The following is a 24,598-nucleotide window of genomic DNA, read 5'->3' on the forward strand; positions in this document are numbered from 1 at the left end:
AATTTTACAAATTAGACGGACTAAGTCAGCACTTTTCGCGGGTTTTCCTAAACATGCACCAGAAAAAAAATCATAATTTATTAAGTGAGTTAGTTTTTAAAAATCCAGTCTCACAACATGTAAGTTAAGAAGATGTCCTAATCGAATCCTGAACTTAATAAGTCTTTTAGATGACGGAAAGTGTAGCATTTTGCCGACTAAAACTATCAATTTTACATTATTACGACGTTTTCGTTGAATGCCCTCTTAAAGTATAACATAACATAGCCTTTATTTCCATGACTTAAAATAAGTTTTAACAATCTGTAAATATTTCAATCTAAAAAAACGTGGTTAAGACATGGCCCCTGTTCGGGTATAGGCCTCCTCCAGCTGCCTCCAATCACTTCTTTTTTGTGCCTTTTCCATCCAGTCTGTCCCCGCTATGTTTTTGATTTCATTGACCCAATTTCTTAAAGTATATATTTTTTATATTTCTATAAGGTTTCCCTTATTACTATATGAGATAAACCTCATCTTTTCTTAAATCTTTGGTAATGTTTTGGAAACTTTCATAAAAATGAACTTGCACATCTGTAAACCTACTTAATGTATTTCCAAATCTCCTGATTACCACGCTCGTCAAATCTCTTAAGAAAGGTATTTAAAACTGTTCACACTTGTGTAAATATTTCACTTAAGTAATCATAATAAGTAACCTGTTGAAATATAGTCCACAAATTGTACAAATAATTAAACAGTGTAAGTGTAACTGAATAGATTATATAGAGAGCAAACAACAGATGAATTGTTATACAGTTTGGCGTAAGTTTTAAAGTTTCCATGTTTTTATAATATGATCACACGTATTTACTTCATCTGATCTGATATAACCACTAAAAAAATAAAGGATAAACTACCATTAACGAAAAATAAATATTTACGGAGCCCTCCAAGCGCAAGACCGACTCGCGCTTGACCGTTTCCGATACAAGTTTTTATTTACACAACCGATGGGTAGGTAGGTCAGTTTGCTAACTAGAATCGATGGGGCCTAGGCTTTTATGCATTATTTAGTGTAAGTAGTTTAACGTCGATAGCATCCTAGTCTAAACAAAGCAATCGATATGGATTTAACCTTTTACATGGCCCATTTAGATGTTAAAGCCAAATTTAAAAATAAACCAAAATTACCAAACCGTATCTTATCATTTTTTAGGGTTCCGTAGTCAACTAGGAACCCTTATAGTTTCGCCATGTCTGTCTGTCCGTCCGTCCGTCCGCGGATAATCTCAGTGACCGTTAGCACTAGAAAGCTGAAATTTGGTACCAATATGTATATCAATCACGCCGACAAAGTGGTAAAATAAAAAGTGGAAAAAACCTTTTGTTAGGGTACCCCTCCCCCCCCCTACATGTAAAGTGGGGTCTGATATTTTTTTTCATTCCAACCCCAACGTGTGATATATTGTTGGATAGGTATTTAAAAATAAATAAGTGTTTACTAAGATCGTTTTTTGATAATATTAATATTTTCGGAAATAATCGCTCCTAAAGGAAAAAAAAATGCGTCCCCCCTAGGGTTGCCTAACGGTCGGGATTCGGCGGGATTCTCCCGATTTTTAACATGTGTTCCCGAATCCCGACAAATTAGAAAATGTCCCGATTTCTCGAAATACTCTAAAATTTCAAATTCCAAACTAGAATCAAGCTAAATTATTTTTCTGGAACGACCGTAAAGCAAGTACAACCGTACGCGGTACGGTGCGGTACGTTTTTAAAATATTTTGGTTGCTCATCGTGGGTGTCATTTCAATGAACGAATTTCTTGGACACTACATTCTATACCGGTTAATGGGTCAATACTGTGGGACTTCGTTAAATCAAGTGTGAGCGCATTTTAATATTACATATAAATTTATTTCTGTTTCGTTTTGTTCAAAATATCGATTATTCGCAAAAATGACTTAAGTTCCTACTAAAAAGGAGGCGCTTAAGCCCTTGTAGTGTACGGAACCCTTGCTACGCGAGCACAACTCGCACTTGGCCGGTTTTTTTTTCTTTTCCCGACTTGAGACCTGAAATCCCGAAAAAAAAAATTTTTTCCCCGATAATCGGCTAATTCGATCTGGCAAGCCTAGTCCCCCCCCCCTCTAACTTTTGAAACGTATGTTTAAAAAATATAAAAAAAATCACAAAAGTAGAACTTTATAAAGACTATCTAGGAAAATTGTTTTGAACTTGATAGGTTCAGTAGTTTTTGAGAAAAACACGGAAAACTACGGAACCCTACACTGAGCGTGGCCCGACACGCTCTTGGCCGTTTCTTTTATTCTAAAAAGGTTTAATAGGTATATAGTAAATCATATGACTCTGGAACGAATATCATTCATCGCACAAATAAAAGCCATTATCGGGATTCGAACCCAGGTTCATCGGCTTCACAGGGTCATTCTGTCATTACCCACGATTGGCCAGACTGATCATTAAGAGTGGTAAGTCTCGGCGTACTGGTAGTCAACCAATTTTATATCCTAGGTCACTGCAGAACCTTCGCACAGTAAACACCAATGTGACTACTATAGCAAATAGAAGACGGTGTAAAGAAGACAGGGTTCTACACGGAGAAAAAAGTCTCGTCCATGATACCTGAATAGTGTAATCTGAACGAGAAAATCTAGTAAATTCTGGGACAATTGTTCACATAGTATAAATAACTAAACTAGTCTGTTTAAATGCGTTGAGCTTAGTGAACTAGTTATCTTGTAATTGCTACACATTAAAATAGCGTGTATTACTAGAATATTTAGTAATCATAACACGTGGACCGTACAAATAAATAATATTTTCTTGCAGAGCTTAATAAATGAAATGTGACCTTGACAATATATTCTTGTAAAGGTAATATATACATTACGTATCATAAAATAAAAATATTGTAAGGGTCACACAGTCAAATTGTGTGTATTACTAGATTATTCAGTATTTATAACAAATGGAGTGTCTAAATAAACAAAATAATGTAAACTCCACAAGAAATTCTTGTAAAGGTTATAAAACTTTAGTTAGGCCAATAATAGGTATCGTTAAGAATACAAGTCATCTGATATATATTACATTCTCATCATTTATGTAAACTTCATTAAATGGTTGATAGAACAAGAAAGTTAGTTACAGCAACTGCATTTATGGTACTCTCTAATAAATATACAATTGCGTTAACGTGTTATATTTTTATCGGTACCTATGAATTTGTCTGTGCACTGTATAGACAACTAACATTTCTTGTAAATGTAAAAAAAGGTTTGTTGTCTATACAAGGTGGTTCAGTAGGATTAAAGGCCGAGCCACGCCAGATACGTGTACGTAGACGTGTGCGTAGCGTGCGCGCTGTAAAGTACGAATCTTCAAAAGAGATGATACACCGTTAGACACACACGGGAAACACGTCACACAAGCGGTGTAATCTCTAATGAGGATTCGTCATTTACACCGCGTACGCTACGCGCACGTCTACGTACACGTATCTGGCGTGGCTCAGCCTTTAATCCTACTGTACCACCTTGTATAGACAACAAACCTTTTCTTACATTTACAAGAAATGTTAGTTGTCTATACAGTGCACAGACAAATTCATAGGTACCTACCGATAAAAATGCAGGTTGCTAGGACCAGTTCCAAGAGACAGAAGCCTAGAGTTGAAACTGGGATCCGGAAACCTGGGTCACCCAGCATATGGAATGGATGCTATGAGCGGTGAAAATTGGTGAATCTGAAAGTAAATAAAATAATTATATAATTTGTTAAAAAATATATTTCAACGATCCTTAGTGCAAGACTTTATTCATATATTCGTCAGTGTTAATAGAACCGTCCTTCATTTCGTCCAAAATTTATATTTTGCAGAATTTTTCCACTTTTGTTCCACAGTATGGCATGGGTCACAGGAAACTTGCAACCATTGTAAATCATCTGAAAAAGACATTAAAATTTCTATGAATAAATTTTACAATAAGTAATATTCTACGTCCACTTCAGATATATATAAAGACTGTCCACGATAAAAAGTGGTCATATATAACATGGTAAATCTTTTGATACAATGAGAATTTATAAGCAGCATGTTTGTCAAATAATTTGTAGATATCAAACTACATTATAAAAATACAAACAAATTATGAACTTTAGGTGGCCTATGAAGTTTAGCAGTATGTATCTCATGATAACAATATTTTTTTGTACAGTGTCTTCTTGCAGTCTTTAAGTACAACAGTTTTAATGACAAAAATATTTTTTTAATGTTTAATTATAATAGCCAAAATATACCCTATTACATACTGATTTTACGATAGTAATCATTTTTCTGATTGTAATCAGATTAAGAAAGTACTGAGATTTTCTAACTTTGCTGAATTCGACTTTTTGACACTTTTTGGCTCTCCATACAAAAACAACTGTCAGTGCTTGGAGTAGAAAGTCTTCCTGACTCCCAAAAGTCGAAATGAGTTTCAAAAAGTATTTTTTTGTCTGCTAAGATGTCATTCTAATGTGTGTAAAACAGCTTATAAAAATATAAGTATTTATAAAATTGTGCCAGGAAGCGTGTGAAGTTTGTTAAAAAACACTGTACAAGAAATGAAATGCTTGATGGTATACATTCGGCGAAACCTCAGACACACTAAAGCATTATAAGGAATAGCTTTAATTATTATATAGTTTTATGTATACAGATTTATCAAAATATAATATTGCTTCAAAATGTGCATTCAGGAAGAAATATTTATCATGTTATGTATGACCACTTTTTATCGTGGATAGTCCTTATTAGTTCAGTATTTAGATTTTGCCCACGTAATGTCGTATGAATTTGTATGCAATGTAAAATGAATACAACATTAAATGCCTTTTTACTAAGTTCTAATTATCTACTAAGTTCTACATGTACGGTACATGACTCACCTGCTTTTGCCAACTCTGCCATCTCCCATCCTTGCAAGAGTTTTTGCACCTCTTCATCCATTTCCTAAAATGGAAACTACTAAACGAATGGATAATACGTAGTGAGTACGTTTAACGATAAATAATATAACCTATTGCGATCCGCGTCCACGCGTGATCTCTTATGACACGTAAATGGCCGCCGACCACGCCGCGAGTGCTTTGACATTGCGTTTCGTTACACAAGCAAAACATTTATTTATGCGGACAATATTTTTGTTATAACAATTATTTTTCGGTGTATATTACGAGAATATCATTGTTATTTTTTTACAAGAGGCGCAAAGTAAAATCAACTATACTGCTATAGCATTCACTAAGATATACAATGGTACTTAAACATGGCGTTTCGTTACAAAAACGAAACGCAATATTAATACTAACTAAATAATTTTTCAACAGAACTATTTGTTCACCAGTATACATTACGAGAATATTATTGTCATTATTTACAAGAGCTGCAAAGTAATACCAACTTATAAAACAGTCATATCAACTATACTGCGATGGCATTCGCTACGATACAAATAATAGAGTTGACAGCGATGCGTACATATTTATACAAACTTAATATTTTTAAATATAACTCTTCGTTGAGTTTACATTACAAGAATATTCTTTTTATTTCTTTACGAGAACTACAAAGTAATGGCAACGTATAAAAAAGTTACAGGAAGTATACTGTGATAGTAACCGCTAAGATTAAGATTGTAAAGGTAATTTTTATTTTTTTGGCATTACAAGAAGCTTCTTGTTAATAGAATTATCGTAACCTTTATTCTATTAGTTGTAAATAAAACTAGAGTTCTCGTATATGTAATTCAAACAGAACTGTTTAGTGCATATTAATGTTTGCTTAGTTCTATTGAATTCAAGATATAGTAAACGTAACAATACAGTTGTTTTTATTACGAGATTGTAGTATCAGTTACGATAAATCTATTTTACTAAACGTTCTGGTAGTATTGTTAAAATATTTTTTTTCCGTGTAGAGTGGAAAATTGGTTGATGGTTATAAGTATAAATTATATTAGACTTTTTATCGAAAGTTCTAAATTAAAAATCGGAAAATTGAATCGGAAAATAATAAATTAATAAATATTCGGGACATCCTACACAGATCAACTTAGCCCCAAACTAAGCAAAGCTTGTATTATGGGCGCTAAGCGACGATATACATACATACTTCAATGGATAAATACGTGCGTTATATACATAGAAAACATCCATGACTCAGGAACAAACATCTGTGCTCATCACACAAATAACTGCCCTTAACGGGATTCGAACCCAGGACTGCGGCTTAGCAGGTACCACTACCGACTGAGCCAGACCGGTCAGTCAATGTTAAAATACATCTCTAAACTATTTAGAAGATATCTGGATTCTGTAAAATGTGTAAAGTAAATTGTATTGTTTATTTTTTCGTACTTCGTTTCACAAGAAACCTAGCTATTCTAAACAAACTATATTTTTTAGAACATTGCCACACTATCGTTGAAACTAGCGCAAGGCCGTAAAAAGGCGAAAACGTTGTAAAAAATTGTAGCTACTTTTTCCATTTGTGATAAAAATGTTTGTTTTTTGTAAATGTAGCGTGTATTTTAAGATGGGGAATGTTTTGATAACGATAGTTTAGAAGAGTACAAAGTACAGTAGGGTATTCTGATAGCTTGATAAGAAATATCATACCTAAACTTTGACTACGAAAATGTTTATCTTAAGACGATACGGTAGGGGTCAATTCTCCATACACACACACACAGTCGGTAGTGACCCTGCCTGCTACGCCGCGGTTCCGGGTTCGAATCCCGATAAGCGATGAGCTAAATATTTGTTCCTGAGTCATGGATGTTTTCTATGTATATAAGTATTTATATATTATATATATCGTTGTCTGAGCACCTACAACACAAGCCTTTTTGAGCTTACCGTGGGCCTCAGTCAATCTGTGTAAGAATGTCCTATAATATTTATTTATTTATTTTATAACTAAAAGTGATATGCAGGGTGGTTCCTGATAATGAACCTAACGACGTTTTTTTTTTTATACTACGTCGGTGGCAAACAAGTATACGGTCCGCCTGATGTAAAGCGGTCACCGTGACCTATGGACGCCTGCAACTCAAACAGTGTCACATGCGCGTTGCCACCCCATTAGAAACTTGTACACTCCCTTTTGCTGTGTTAAGTACACGTGTCGAATTTAACGGAAAACAAAAAAAACACGGTGTATAGACTACATACGTCTACAATGTCACTACATAAATGCGCCAGTTGGTTACCTCTGTAATAAAATTTATTGTAATGTGTGTGTTCCTATGTATATTTCTGAGGTTGTGCAATAAAGTGGATTTGTATTGTATTGTACATATAGTCCTCCGTGTCGTATCCGATAACGGCGACCTTTACAGTTTCCTCTTATGAGCAAGTACAGTCAACCAATTGGAACCCTAGGCCACTCTACGACCATGTCAAAATGACAAGCAGTACGAGATTTCTTACTATCTGATTTGTAACGTCACTATGGCAGAGTTCTACAGTGGCCTAGGGTTCCAATTGGTTGACTGTATATGAATGAATGAATGAATATTTTTATTTCGTGTAACCATTAGACACATAATTATGTTATTAGTATAAGTAGGACTTACAAACTAAGGGGTTAGTGCATACAATCTTAAATTTAAAACAACACAACACTCATTGGGGAATGCAATCCCGTCAACCCTGTCCGCTATCATTTGTAGGATGCTGTTGGGGCTGACGCGCACCCTGCGCACCAGGGATGCTGCACGCGCACGCATGGTAGTATAGAAACAGTCTACGCGCGCCGCTGCGAACATCCCCGATGCGCTACAGAAACGAGGCAGCCCCATCAACACCCGAAACGCATTATTGTACTGAACCTTAAGAGCCCTGCATGCCCTGTATGCTATATGGCTCGCGAATCCGAACTTGGTTTTAAATATCCGGTCGCACTGTACTCAGTAAAGCTGGCCCTGTTCATTGTAAGTGTATGCGACTACAAGCGCGTTTATAAAATAAAAAAATCTTTCTTTTCATAAAAACAGCAACATGCGAAAGGTTGAAACAACCTTGTCAACCAGTAAATATTGATTATCTATTCTGTTATTATAATTAGCATAATATTTACTTAAGATTGCAACGCCCCCTTTTAAAGGGGCGGCGGAATGGCGGCATGTTTTTACTTTTGAGTGACATTTGACACATTTAATGAGTTTAATGACGTCAGTAATTGTTAATTAAGGTAAGTGTTATGTTATGTGGTAAGCCCCGTGAGGAAAGTCACCTATTTTACAAAATATAATGTTGCTTCTGTAATGCGAAAATGCTTTGTTAAAAAAAAGCTATAGAATTATTTATACAGAAATACTTTAATCATGGTTTTTCAGTTAAATGAGTCATAAAGCCTCCGCCACACATAAAGCGTTTTGATAGCGGAGCGCAATGATAGCTGTGCGCCGGACGAACGCTGGCGTTCCGCTCGCAATCCTCGCGCATTCCGCGCGCATTCCGCTCGCAATCCGCTCTCGGTAGTTCCCGCCGGCGTCCGATGGGCGCAACGCCAGCGTTCGTCCGGCGCACCCCGCGCACCGCTATCATTGCGCTCCGCTAACGCTCCGTGGCCGAGCTTTAAGAGAACGTATCGATTGAAGGTAAGCGACCACGGTAGCCCATAGACAATCACAACAGATAAATACATATATAACCACAATACAAAAGATAAATTTTGAAAAACCCCCGAAATAGTGGACCGATTTTCATGAAACATGGCTAAGAACACTTCCGACTAATTCAGCTTTCAAACAAAAAAAGACATCTAAATTGGATCCGTTCGAAAGCTACGATGCCAGACAGACAGACAAACAGACACGTCAAAGTAATAACACTCCGTCGTTTTTGTGTCGCGTCGGGGGTAATAACTACAAAATTAAAATTTTGAAAAAATCCCCGTCCGCGACATAGTAGACCGAATTTCATGAAACATGGCTAAGAACACTCCCGACTAACTCAGCTTTCAGACAAAAAAAAAACTAAATATAAATCGGTTCATCCGTTCGGGAGCTACGATGCCACAGACAGACACACACACACAGACAGACAAACTGACAGACAGACAGACACTATAACAGACAACAAAACAGACTCTATTTAGATTCCGCTTAAACCCTTCACGTGTTTATTTCCATTCCATTCATCGTTCATTCCATTATTGAGTTACAAATCTTGGTTAGGTCGCCATATTGCAAAAAATCTTTGTATCCAAGCAACCTTCAAAGAATTACTATAACGACCTCTCCTTACACATAAATTTAAGTTACATTGTGTCTAACAAAGGTTTTTGTCTCTTTTTAGCAATACAAAAGGAAAGAGATGAATAAGAGGCTATATTCAACAATAGGACCAAAGTTCATTTCGGCGTATTTCAGTTTTGCTATACCTAAATACTATGACACAGTTAATATATTTACGAGTACTGTGAGCCTTATTAAACCGTAGTAAGGTATTTTTTTGGACACGTGTCTTGGTTTACAATTAGACAATAGTTCTGTACAGTCGACTACAAGATGTACCTATCCACTTTTTCACCTTATTGCATTGTAATAAGTGGATATACCTGTTTTTATTCGACTGTACATATGATAATGTGTTTTTTTTTTCATAAAAACACGGCCAAGTGTACGTATGAAGACCAGACACTATAAATAGACATATGTATGAGTAAAAAGTGTGTTTAATGTCAATTGAAGTGGCAAAAGGGCCTTTACATGTTGGCCTCGGCTCCGCACACGCCTTCCAAAGATCCGGAAGAGCATTGTACCATAATGGACTAATAACTTAAGTATATGAATTATTATAGAATGTTCTCGTTGTTAGAATAAGTCTAATTAAAAACAAGTGTGAGTCGGACTCGCGCACCGAGGGTTCCGTACAAACCTGCATTTGATATTAATTTCAACTTGATAGCTCTACGCGTTCATGAGGAAAAAAGTAATAAGTTTATATTTATTAAAAAATATATATTTTGTAATGTAACTAAAAATTTAAGGTTTTCGGAATTTTTCCTTTATGTGTGCTATAAAACGTTGCTTCATGCCAAATTTCAAGATTCTAGGTCGACTGGAAGTACCCTTTAGGTTTTGATTCCCTTGCGAGTACTTGCGAGTTTCAAAATATGCAGCTTAAATTGCTGTTTCTTTTGATTGCGTTGACATAGAAGTTTGATTTTGTTACAGCTTAAAGGTATTATAGACCTGAGTATTTGGTATGCATTTCAATTTAATACCTCTACGCGTTTATGAGGAAATGGGTAGTAAGGTTAAAATTATTAAAAAAAAATATATTATGTGATGTAACTAAAAATTTATGGTTTTCGTAATTTTTCCTTTATCTATGCTATAAGACGTTGCTTCGTACCAAATTTCAAGATTCTGAGTTCACGGGAAGCACCCTGTAGGTTTTGATTCCCTTGCAAGTGTCGAAAATTTGCGGCATAAACGGCTGTATCTTTTGATTGCGTTGGCTTAGAAGTTTGATTTTTTCACAGCTTCAAGGGACAGTAGACCTGAGTAATTGATATAAATTTCAGCTTCATACCTCCACGCGTTCCTGAGAAAAAGGGTCTTGACAGACGGACGGACGGACGGACAGACGGACAACAAAGTGATCCTATAAGGGTTCCGTTTTTTCCTTTTGAGGTACGGAACCCTAAAAATATATATATATAGGACATTATTACACAGATTGACTGAGCCCCACGGTAAGCTCAAGAAGGCTTGTGTTGCAGGTACTCAAACAACGATATACATAATATACAAATACTTATATACATAGAAAACATCCATGAATCAGGAGCAAATATCTGTGCTCATCGCACAAATAAATGCCCTTACCGGGATTCGAACCCGGGACCGCGGCTTAACAGGCAGGGCTTCGAACCCGGGACTGCGGCTTAATGCGCTAAGCCAGACCGGTCGTCAATTCACTTCACATTTTTGAAGATTTTCATTGAATAGGTACTTATGTAAATAACTACTTGAAGTTAATGACGTTCTTATTACAGTGTCACAGTTTCGTTTCCTTTCAACACCTTATTTGCCAAAAGGGGCACTGACACTTGAGTGGTTTCATGTGCTCTGCCTACCCCTTTATGGGATACAGGCGTGATTGTATGTATGTACTAGCTTTTACCCGCGGCTTCGCCCGCGTAATAAAAGTATTCTTATTGAAACGTTTACAAAATAGTACATTACGATACAAGTGCGTAAAAAAGGAAGTCCGAAACGAGTGGCGATAAATTAAAACACGACCGAAGGGAGTGTTTTAAATCGACACGAGTTACGAATTTCCTTTTTGCACGTGTATCGTACGACGTTTTTCAGTACAGATGAGCTTTCGATGTTTCGACCTGGCATATAATGAACCACTTCTCGCACTAGTGCGTAAAAAAAACACCATCTGTACTGAAAAATAAGATTTTCATTTGGATCCGTAGGTTTCTTTGTAGGTACATCTGTCCGCGATTACTTCGATTAAGGTAAAGCGGGGCAATTCTCGACTGGGGGGCCATTGTAACTGATCTATTTGCTGTACGGTCAGCCAAGAAAGTGGTTTACCACTTTTCGACTCTATTGATCGAAAAGTGGTAAACCACTTTTTTGGCTGACTGTACCTTACACATATTACTATTGTTTTAAAAGAAATTCTTGCAATGATTGTAGAATTGTTACACAGCGACCACAGCGTAGATAGTAGGTACGAATATGTTTGTATTTTACCTATATAAATATTTATACTGGGGAAACTTCATACAACCCACATTGCCAGTATCTCGACGCTATGGTCGGTAGGGTAAAAAGTACTTCCTTGCATTGTCCCTTACAATTTTTTCCATTTTGCTTATACTTATTGCAAACGTAAACATATAAAAGGCAAGCAAACAACGATCTTCTTACAGCACATTGAATGTAATAGTTATTACGGATGCAGGATACTCGCCGATGCCTACTTACTAATCCCTTCGCACTGAGCCACCTGCATTTTACACTGCCTAGATATCGATTGCCGACCGATTAGTCCGACCCCAATCCCTATTCTTATCCCCGTCCCTATCTCTATTCTTGTCCCCATCTCCGTCCCCGTCCCGTCCCTGTCCCCGTCCCTCCCCTATCCCTATTCCCGTCCCCGTCCCCTATCCCTATCCCTTCCCTATCCGTATCTCTAACCCTATCCCCATCCCTATCCCTTCCCTATCCCTATCCCTATCCCTAACCCTATCCCGTTCCTGTCCCTGTACCTGTCCCTGTCCCTGTCAAATTATCGTGCTAGGAGGTGAACTTCCTCTAAGGAACTTCCGTGTCTTTTTGAAATCTCTTGAACCAGAAGTAAAGATAAAAACTAAACCTATACTTATGGCTATTTTGGATATTTTAACCCTATTGCACAACAACAGGGGAGAAAATTTCTTTTCCACCTCATTAGATTTTAAAATCGTTTTATTTATCGTGTTCAGCGACCCGATAAACCATAAAAACGATACCCATATTGTGTTTTTGACTTTACCCCCTTTGCACCCCTTTAGGGGTCAAATTTTCAAAAAACCTGAAACATGTATTTAGTCATATGTCTTTAGGAATCCTCCTATGAAGTTTCGAATAAAATAGTCAAACTAATCTTGTTTCCCCATACAAACTTTGAACCCCCATTTCACCCTTTTAAGAGGAGAAATTTGAAAAATCCTTTCTTAGTGCTCCTCTACGCCATATAAGGAACCTATGTGCCAAATTTGAAATATCTAGGACCAGCGGTTTCGGCTGTGTGTTGATATATTATGTCAGTTAGTCAGTCAGTCAGTTTCTTCTTTTACATATTTTTTGATATTTAAACCCCATTGCACTACAACAGGGGAGAAGGTATTTCACTTCTGCTTCGCTAGATTTTAAAAACGTTGTATTTATCGTGATCGCGACCCAATAAACCGTAAAAACGATACCCATATTCGTTTTTTGACTTTATCACCCCCTTTTCACCCTTTTAGGGGTTAGATTTTCAAAAAACCTGAAACACGTCTTTAGTCATATGTTTTTAGGATCCCTCCTGTGAAGTTTCGAATAAAACAGTGAAACTAACATTGTTCCCCATACAAACTTTGAACCCCCATTTGACCCCCTTAGGAGGCGAATTTTGAAAAATCCTTTCTTAGTGCTTCTCTACACTATATAAGGAACCTACGTGCCAAATTTGAGATCTCTAGGACCAGCGATTTCGGCTGTGCGTTGATATGTCAGTCAGTCAGTCAATATCTTCTTTTATATATTTTTTTAATATTTAAACCCCGTTGCACCACAACAGGGGAGAAGGTATTTCACTTCCGCCTCGTTAGATTTTAAAAACGTTGTATTTATCGTGATCAGCGACCCGATAAACCATAAAAACGATACCCATATTGATTTTTTGACTTTATCACCCCCTTTTCACCCTTTTAGGGGTTAAATTTTCAAAAAACCTGAAACACGTATTCAGTCATATGTCTTAGGGAATCCTTCTGTGAAGTTTCGAATAGAATAGTCAAACTAATCTTGTTTCCCCATACAAACTTTGAACCCCCATTTGACCCCCTTAGGAGGTGAATTTTGGAAAATCCTTTCTTAGTGCTCCTCTACACTATATAAGGAACCTACGTGCCAAATTTGAAATCTCTAGGACCAGCGGTTTCGGCTGTGCGTTGATATGTCAGTCAGTCAGTCAGTCAGCTTCTTCTTTTATATATATTTAGATGTACAGTCAACAACACAGCTGTCACTACAGACAAAGTGCCAAAGATATGTATAGAGAACTTTATTGCCTGTACATTAAGGTGTGTATATATATTATCGGCACTTTGTCTGTATTCACAGATGTGTTGTTAACTGTACGTTCTTATTAACATCTGCTGATCGCAAATCTTATGTGATTTATGAACTACATCAAAGAGGATCGAGTATTTATATAGAGTTACTGTCGAAGTAAAATGTGTAATCACAGTGCATATATAGACTGCCATCTCTTGACACAGGCTTAAAACTTTTGAACCTCAGTTTTGACAATTTGGCCCATATTCTTAGCTTGATATGTGTTAAACTGTCAGATATTAATATTAGCGCCATCTAGCTAAGCGTACCCCAAATGTGTAATGCTATCTAGGCCACCGTACCTTTTTCTGTATGGTACTGAGGTACGTCTTTTTCTTAGACTATCTGTCTATACGGAGTTATAGATTAGATTAGATTATGTCTTTGACTACATCAAATACCACAGCTACATACATACTATGTCGACAAGTCTATTACTTTATTTTTACGATGATTTAAAATCTCTAGTGCATTTTTTATGCAGTGCCGAGTGCAGGGACTGGTCAGTTTGAAGGGCACTTCAATTGCCATGCCATAAACGTCACGGAACATTCATTGTATGAAGAATGTGCATAGCGCCTCCAAACGATTGCATACTAAAAGGAAAATCACATGCATTTTCCGTGTCGGAGTAAAATATCGACTCAAAAAAGTCAGAAATCCCAAAGATAAAGTAGCAGACATTTCCATCTCGCAAAACGAATAATTTTCTATACACCACGTTTTTTTTTGTTTTCCGTTAATTTCGAGAAGTCGTTAGGTTTATTATCAGGAACCACCCTGTATATCACTTTTAGTTAAATTCGCAAAAAAAAAATCTCATCATTTTCATCCATACTAATGTTATAAATGGGAAAGTGTGTGTGTCTGTTTGTTTGTCCGTCTTTCACGGCCAAACGGAGCGACGAATTGACGTGATTTTTTTAAGTGGAGATAGTTGAAGGGATGGAGAGTGACATAGGCTACTTTTTGTCTCTTTCTAACGCGTGCGAAGCCGTGGGCAAAAGCTAGTATCCCATATAAGCATGGTCTATGTCCCACAGTCACAGTTTTTATTGCACAGTATGGCTATCCCGAAGATAAAGTTGCAGACATACCCCCTTATTCATAAACGTTTGTCCCTTTCCCACGTTTTGCTGTGATAGAAGAGGACAAACGAACTTTATCGGCTTGTTAACTTTAGTGAACGTTTATGGATAAGGGGGATAGAAGTTATACTTCCATTTCTTTGACCTTGACGAAAGGTTTTCAACTGACCTTGGTTTTGAAAAGTTTTAAAAAAATTTGCCAGTAGGCCTAGCTACCTACCCGTCCTTATGTCATTAATATAATACAGTTAGAAGAAGACATGTCATCTATCTCGCTGCGACATAATCTCGCGGCAATCATGTGCTAGGCCTACTGATGCGGATATCCTATAATATAAGCATAATCTATGTCCCAGAGCCACTTCTTCTTCAAATCTAAATTTGCTGACACAGAAGTTATACTTCCATCTCGCAAAACATTACGAAAGATTTTCAATGGAATTCAGTCTCTAAAATGGAATGCACTCTCTCTCTCTCTGTAGGAGGTAGGGCATAGCGAATGATATTCCGCTTTGTGTGGTAGGGCACAGCACAGCGGATATCGTCTCGCTCGAATCTAGAGCAGAGCCCAACTGGGGTAGTACCTCCGCCTTACAGAAGACCGCAGCCAAATAGCACTAGACCCTACTCATAGTGTTGTGTTCCTGCCGGTGAGTAAGGCTGCCAGAGCTCAACGAGGGTGCGGTGCTGATGACGGGAGGACTTACGGAACTAACTTGTTCCGTATATTGTCCTTTAGAGTCGTCGGCAACCCGAACCCTCCTCGGAACTTGTACACTCCTTTTTGCTGTGTACTTAACACAGCAAAAGGGAATGTACAAGTTTCTAATGAGGTGGCAACGCGCATGTGACACTGTTTGCGTTGCATGCGTTCATAGGTTACGGTGACCGCTTTCCATCAGGCGGACCGTATGCTTGTTTGCCACCGACGTAGTATTAAAAAAAAAAAAAAAGGCTTTTAAAAATCTTACCTGATGAGGATATCCTATATAAGCATGATCTATATCCCAGAGCCACTTCTTATTCCACAGTATGGCTATCCCGAAGATAAAGTTGCAGACATAGAAGGAACACTTCCAAGCATTCTCGCAGAATTTCACAAGGGTCGTAGGTTTATCCTGGGCCCGCCGGAGGCGCCACCATCGCTCGACTTGGCGTTCGGACATGTCCGTTTGTTTCGCCAGGGCTGCCAACTGTTGACAAATAATATTAAATAAATAAATTTAATATAAGGGAAGGGACAATCGGTATAACACACTAAACTCTGATAGACGAATGTTGTGGATGTGGATCTATGTTACTTGCGCCTTTGCTTGTGTAATTAACGATATTATTGCACTTCTATTTTTATTTCTTTGACACTTGCGAGAGCCTTTACACCTCCAAATTGTATAAACAGGATTCATTATTTTTCACAGATCGCGGGGACCTTTTACATTCCCTATCTTAATGTATTAACCATGGAGACTTTACATTTCTGTAAAATTTTACGTATAATATTTAAATACATATATGTATACTTGACTTATTGGATACATTACATGTTATGTATTCGGTAACATTCATTTATATTATTAACTAACCTCGATGAGATTTGATTCATATCGTCACTACTTTAAAAAAAACTTGTATCTTCGTCTGTCAATGAAAATAAAATTGTAGTAAGTATGTATGGAATGCATATAGACTTACTGCGTTTTAACTTTGAGGAACAGCGTGAGATACGAGATTTTTTAAAGTAGTGACGATATACAAATTATGTATTTGACGCTTGTAGAGACTTTACATTAAATCTTATTAGTTTTAGTATGATGACATCGGGGACCTTTTACATCCCTAATTTTATTTTTATTATTAACTACAGAGACTGTAGATACGCCTCTGTTTTTGTTTATTTTTTGAAGATTATTATAAATTTAAAGTTTTTTTTTTATACCACGTCGGTGGCAAACAGGTATACGGTCCGCCTGATGGAAAGCGGTCACCGGTCACCCAGGTATTGGCCGTTGTATTTATTAATTATTTATTTTATTTATATTTGAATGTTTTTCATGTAATGCAATGTAAATATTTTCATGTAATGTTGTATTTACATCGAAATGTTTATAAATATTGTATATTTCATGTATTGTTCCTATTGACGTGTAAAACGTTATTTGTAATAAGATTTAAAATGAATAAAGGAAAAAAAAACAACGTTCGTGTCTCATTACTCATTATTAATTATCACTAACTCCTATTTCCCACGATTAATCAATATTTAATCTATCAGTAAACAATAAACGTCAAACACGAACCAGACATTCTTCCTTGTATTTACTTGAACGGTATTATCGCACGTATATCGTTATCAAACTTATCAAACATGTAATAAATATCACTTTAGATAACTTCTACGAGTTCTACGACCCACTTCCAAATGAATATCAAATATCGAAATGCAAATAAAGAAACTATGTCAAAACGCGTGCGAAAAATATCAAGAAATTAAGTTGGTATTTTAAAGTTGAAAAGCATTGTCAAATCGAATGTCGTGTAGAAACAAACATGTAGAAAGAGTATTTTAGAGCTATGTTGCTTGAATAAAATAAAAAAGGGCTTTGGCGTTAAAAATGACATATTTTCATACAATAATGAGTTGATAACATTTTCTTGCTCAGTCGAGTTTTTAAGATAATTAAAATATGTAATCACGGTCAAAAGAAATTTTGTTTTCTAACTTTGTCATAAGAAATACATACGGTTATTATTGATTTCCGTTAACTTTCAATTAGTGTAGTAGTTGTAGTACGGCCTTTATAACTTCGTAGTGTTCTTTATTATGACATGTGACGTCAATTACTTGACAGTAACTTGAATGTTATTCTTAAGGGTCTTTCATATTGATTAATTAATTTATTATGTACTAGCTTTTCCCGCGGCTTCGCCTGCAGTAGAAAGAGACAAAAGTAGCTTATGTCACTCTCCATCCCTTCAACTATCTCCACTTAAAAAATCACGTCAATTCGTCGCTCCGTTTTGCCGTGAAAGACGGACAAACAAACAGACACACACACTTTCCCATTTATAATATTAAGTATGGATGAAAACGATAAAAAAATATATTTTATACACCGAGTGGTTGCTGATAACAAACCTAACGACGTGTCGAATTTAACTGAAAACAAAAAAAAAACGATGTACAGACTGAACCATGCTGGTATTGCTGGTCCTATGGTAAAGAATATTTCAATGAATGAATAGGACTCCTAGCCTCCTACGTCTATTCTACGTTCTACGACAATACACGCCCGGTATACGCCCTTGACACACCGGTCGCCGGTCCATTCACAAGATAGCGGCAACTGACCGAATCTCTTATCTACAGACTCCGAACTCTAATAGACATTACTATCACAAGATACAGTAAATATAAATTTGTGACAGACTCCGATAGACTTCACTTTTGACGTTAGTTTATTAACATACTTTTAATTTTATAATGGGACAAATTAATAGGCATCATATATGTACATACATACCTACGTCGATTGTACGACGAGATACGCCCGTGACAACACCGGTCCCTTGACCGTCACATGTCGCATCTCTTATGTATACAGACTCAGAACCCCGATACTTTAGTTTCACAAGATTCTGATAAAATCTGGTTATTATGTCTAAATATAACTTGCGTACTAGCGAGTACCATCAATTCAGCAACTTCTTTGCGCTATCTAGGCATTCGCCACGGCTCATGAGAGCCTGGACCCCAGGTTTGACATCTAACAGTGGCGGGGCGTCGATACAACTCGATTCCCTACGGATTCCCTAATATTCTCCAGTATCTGTAGAAGTTCATACAAAACAGATGCCGAAAACCCCTCCGGCTTTATCAAAGAAAATTTTCACACCAATCTAATCCTAAGATTTGGCATAGACACTAGTTTTACGAAAACGACCGCCATCTGACCTTCCGACCCGAAGAGTAACTACTGTAACTAGGCCTTATTGGGATTAGTCTGGTTTCCTCACGATGTTTTCCTTCACCGAAACGCTTGACTGGCAAATATGAAATGACATTTCGCACATAAATTACGAAAAACTTATGTACGTACTCGTGCCCATATGGACCCCCATAAGGTGCCTGAGATAAGGTAGAAGTAGCACCAACATCACATGAACCTAGCAAGCATCGCGAATTGAATGAATGGGCAACAAACCTACGACCGTTCTAAGGGACCGGCCACATCTAAGAGACGCATGTCCTGAGGTGCGGAACGGACGTCCGCGCCACGCCGCCGCCACGCCACCTGGGGGCGCGTCTTACGTCCTTCCTATACAAAATGTACTGAGGAGACGTTTTTTGAATTACATTCAGGCGGCGTGGCGGAGACGTCCATTGCGCGCGCCGAGACACGCGACGCTTAAGTGGGAATGCTGCCTAAGACAATGTGGCGCGACAAGCCTTTGAGCCTTGACACGCTCGCCACTGATAGCATATTCATTGCAAATGTCTACTCTACTTAATACATAGAGACCCATAGTAACTAGGAATTTTGCTAGCTTACTAGTATTTTACCGTGAGAAGACAAGAAGCGTAGCCAGCGTAGGTTAGAATTTTTCTGAAAGTTTTTCCCCACTGACACCCTTATAAGTAGGTAAATACTTACTCCCTTATTCATAAACGTACAACTTAAGTTATTAAGCCGTTAAAGTTCGTTTGTCCCGTTCTATCACACCAATACGTCGGAAAGGGACAAGCGAACTTTATCGGCTTAACACTTTCGAAACCGGGCTCTACGCGGCGCTACGACATTTTCGCTACATACGGGGAAACCCATGTAATCGGCTACGCTTCTACGAGCGGTGTGCCCGACAGTCGGGTTCTTGGTAGCGAAAGTGTTAACTTTAGTGAACGTTTATGAATAAGGGGGTTATTCTGTAGTACAGTCGCGTCTAATAACATGTGTACATGTCAGAACGTGTGTCCAAGGCTTAATAAAGGTTTCCCCAAACATATCGACGCGGAATCGGCGCTAGAAATCGCTCATCAGTGTGAAGTCGCTTATGCCATTAGCCATAAGGCCCGTGCGCATGTTCGTACTATCGAGCGATTTTTGGTCGGGGAAAGCCGAATTGGCTAATCTAATAACTAAGAATAAAATAAAAATCTTCGTAGAACTATTGCAACTCCTTAAAACATCATCGTGGGTGAAACAACGTTTGCTGCTATCGAATAATCTCATCCCACGTACACCTACATCCATTGCCGTAAATATAAATTGCGCTTCGCTTTCACAACAATTGCCCGTTTTTGCTGGCTACATCTAGGTACTAGATTCTAGGACGTCTCGACACTAATATAGCGTTCAGGGTGGTGCACTACTTGAAAAAAATAAATATTTCATTTTCATTTTTACTCTGCTAACCATTGCAGCGGTGTTTAGTTATAATTAAATAGCTTCAGTTTATGTACAGTCAACCAATTGGAACCTAGGCCACTCTACAACCATGTCAAAATGACAAGCAGTAAGAGATTTCTTACTATCTGATTTGTAACGTCACTATGACATAGTTCTACAGTGGCCTAGGGTTCCAATTGGTTGACTGTACAGGTAGACTGGAATGGACTATGGAATTCACAATTTGTATACAAATAAATAAATTTGAAAAAATATTTTTCAAGTAGGCATATTACAATGCGCATATGAACGTCAAATAAAGCTACGCCGACTCTAACCCTACGCCTCAGCCTCGAGAAGATTTCAACCCCCCCTCAGTTGAGGGAGGGTATGGGTCCTATATTCAACTAGGCATTCCTCAAATATGAATCGCTAGTTGAATTGTTTAGGTGCGTATACCTGGCGTATAAGCAACATCAGGCCGTCCCTATCGCACTTACAGATAGTTTTATATTTTATCGCGAGACCATGCTTAGACGCCTGATTTAAAATCTGTAGAACAATAGCCTTTTTTTTTCGGAGTGGTAAAATGCGTTACGCATTCCCCCCGGCCAGGGAAGCCATTGGGGGGATATGTGGGACTCCCTCCTACTTACCGCCCTCTCCAGGGAGAGGAGGAGAGGAGGTATACCCACTAAAAACCACTCCTACGTCGCCCTTCTTCCTGTTATGAAGGAGCCATGGGATGCCGGAGATTCTACCACGACTCCTTCCAGTGGCCCTGGTCTAGTGCCAGAGTCCCTATACCGCTGAAAATGAGGACCAGAACTTCGTGACCCTCTCCTGGCGAGCAACGCCGTGTAAAGCGGGCTCCCACAGCCCGCCGACCCTGCTAGGGATTTATTCGGGCGGCAAAACGTGCCCGTCTTCTTCCCCGCCGTCTGCGTCGGTCCGGGTGCGCGTCAGCTCTACTTTCGCGCTCCCTTTCCGCGGCCTCCTTCTGTGAGATGACAGTCTCACAGAAAGGTAGAACAATACCCTGCATTTACTTGACTTGGTTGTCAGGTGACTCAGAAAATAACACAATAGCATTGTACTTTAGCGACGATAGCGGTAAAAATATAAACTGTAGTTAAGTTATTAGGTATTTTTTCGCCGAAAATTACAAAGTGTTGTATAAATCCTAATCTGATGGCTTCGTCTAGACAGGGATATTATCCAGCGCCGGCCCGTGCACTCGATCAGGGTAGAGCGAGTTTGAGTTTCGGCGCCCCTTGGTAAGGTTTCAGTATACGTAGGAAAATAAATCGCGAGCGTAGCGAGCGCGAAATTTTTTTCACAGTAATGCCGTAATTTGAAGATTAACGTAATACAGAATTTATGGATTTCATCATACAGATACAGAGTACGAAAGGGGAATATGGTTGAACTTTCGTAGTCGCACCCTAGTATAGTTACGTGTGGCTGGACGTGGATATCATGTAAATACATAAAATAACTAACAAAATGGAGCACTATAGAGGCTAAGTCAGGAAAGCACATTCGGGTTTTTTCCTAAGTAACTAAAAGGGAACATATAAATAGTAAGCGCGAGCGAAGCGAGCGCGACTTTTTTTACTCGATTTATGAAGACAACCCGCCAGCGGGGAATCCGCGAACTTTCAAGCTTTTAATATGTTCTGCAGAGCTGCGGTCTTTGACATATTTTGGGGTATTTTTACTTCACAGGGCGTCTTATGTTCCCGACTTTTAGGCCTTATATTTCCCCATCACTATTATTTTTATAATACTAAAAGTTAATTAAGAGATTAACTGCGGACTCGATCGTCACCGTCGGGATACCCATTTCGTTATTTTGCCACTAAGTGATCTTAGTGCTTTGAAGTTCGCTCACCATCTGCTAGGACTCACAAAATTGCGCCTTTCTGAAACGTTTTGCGCCTTTGGCTTTTTGAGGAACTCCGTTTTGGACTGTCGGGTAAACTCATAATTTTGCATTTGGATAGCGACGTAACTTTGTCGTTCGCAGCACAACAATGTGGTTCGTCAAGGGCTAGAATCCTCCTTTTACAGCGCCCTTATGAATGTTGGTATATGTTGGCAATGTGGTGCAACTTTCCACTTAATCTGAAATACAAATCTAGATTTTCAATAGTGGATTCATTCCCGACTCCTGTCGCCATTTTGTGATATGAGCGCGCCCACGTAATGTATAATTTTTTTGTATGGATTTTTCCACATTCTCGATTTTGGCGCCCCCTTACCATGTGGCGCCTAGAGCGGCCGCTCCACTCGCTCTACCCTTAATCCGGCCCTGATATTATCAAAGTTATAATTAGTACTAGAGTACCTACAACCGTACGGAAAACAACCTTCTTAATTTTCTACATTAGGTACCGAAGTTTGACATCAATTCAGGAACAATTCAGGTTATCCCTTTCTAATCTTTGGCACTATCCCTTTCGGCAATTGAGGGTTGACAAAACTAATTATTTAATCTGTGGTTATGCACGCAAAAGGACGTCAAATTGTACCATCCCTAATAATTGCTCGTACTAACGCTGAGCCAAACGAACCCGAGAAAGCACGAAATTATCAGTTTCTCCCCTAGCACGCAGATTAAAAAAAATAAGGGATGCCCATGCAAAACAAGGAATGAGAACGCGAGCGAGGCGAGAGAGAAAAAATTAAGACAATAAACAATAATAAAAGGATTAACGCAATTTCTTAATCCAGGATTGAGTAGATACAGACAAGGGATAGCACAGATTTTTTTTTATTCAGTTATCGCAGCGGCGCCTATAGTTTAACCCCCTCCTTTATACGTCCCAGTATCTCCCCACTACTATTACATTATGATAGGATAACCGTAGGGAGGAACTCTGATTTGATTGTGAAACATAAACATTGTGTGCTAAATTGGATCTGGCGAATTACTATTACCACAGAATATATAATAGTACAAGTACAGAAGGCTCACTCCTTTGAAGTTCACAAAACGCCGCCATTCTAAATTATTACTACATATTTATTTTATCGCTATTACTACATATTTATTTTATCGGCAAATGATGCGATAAAATACAACGGTTATTGAATGAATTTGTTGAAAATCTCCTTTTTTTTACAATCAAACTCAAGGTTATACATTATGCGAGACTATCATGCATGATTATTATAAATTGTAATTAATAATGACGTACAGTCACCGGCATAAATAAGTGATGATTTCTGTACCTTGTCACATTAACATCTTGTTTGAAATGTCATACGAAAGTGTCAAACGATTAAATGCGACAAGGTACAGAAATAATCACTTATATATGCCGGTGACTGTACTCGTATAGGTAATTAATTTATATATTTTATAAGGACTAAGTTAAATTAATGAAGCTAATTCAAAACAATAATATCAATAATAAAAGAAGATTAACCAGTTGTCATTACTTTAACATCAAAATTAATTATGCAAAAATGTTGCACTGATTATAATATTTATAATTAATAATATACAATTTAAATGACATTGCTTTTTTATCTACAAAATAGCACTTAAACACAAAGTATTATGAGTTATATTCGTTCGTATAGGAACTGTAAATATAAACAAAAGTATGCTACAACGGTCATTTCTAGTATAACGTGATTTTAAAACAAATACGACGCAATTTCAACCTTATACTTATCGTGTTAAGTTTGTTTTTGTTTTGTCGTAGTTCAGAAACAAATAAGGCGCGTAAAGAGAATTGTAACCTTTATGTTTGTAGTAATAAGGTCTATTTTGCAAGTTGTGAGCGATTACTGAATGTCATTAGGTTATCTATCAGGCGAGGTTGATAGTAGATGTTGATTTATTAGTGGTTACCTGTACTGTGATTGAAAACTAAGTTTGTTTTACACTCGCAACGCTCACGATTCCACTTTTCGAACCACCCCAACACGCACGAATCTAGGTCAGATGTCAGGTACCTTGTTAAACACACAGACAGAATCCTTTTGTACAGTCGAGTTCATAAATATGTGTACATTTTTACTTTGGTACAAGTACTAAAAAGAGTAGAAATTAAAAAGTAACAAAATCATGTCCTTATTGCTTACATACAGAGTGTCCCTAAAACCAACGCCAAAATGAAAAGGGGTAATAGGACATTACAGGTGTAGTGCGAATAGGGTTTCCGGAAACGTTTGTATTTGTTAGAGATGGGCCGAATATGGACTTTGCCGAATACGAATATTC

The 24,598-nt window shown here is 37.8% G+C and overlaps 1 protein-coding gene across 2 annotated transcripts in view; it reads right to left on the bottom strand.

The window, feature by feature from the left end:
• The window catches only part of LOC125236428 (ceramide synthase 6-like), a 71,747-nt gene that overhangs the window by 42,641 nt on the left and 4,508 nt on the right, over positions 1-24,598 (bottom strand). For both annotated transcript variants that reach the window (XM_048143230.1, XM_048143229.1), the window contains exon 3: positions 15,949-16,170. In XM_048143230.1, coding sequence (XP_047999187.1) covers positions 15,949-16,170 — 222 coding nt within the window. The remainder of the gene's footprint in view (positions 1-15,948; positions 16,171-24,598) is intronic.

This window comes from Leguminivora glycinivorella, chromosome 19 (assembly GCF_023078275.1).
Source record: "Leguminivora glycinivorella isolate SPB_JAAS2020 chromosome 19, LegGlyc_1.1, whole genome shotgun sequence".
NCBI classification, from domain to species: domain Eukaryota; kingdom Metazoa; phylum Arthropoda; class Insecta; order Lepidoptera; family Tortricidae; genus Leguminivora; species Leguminivora glycinivorella.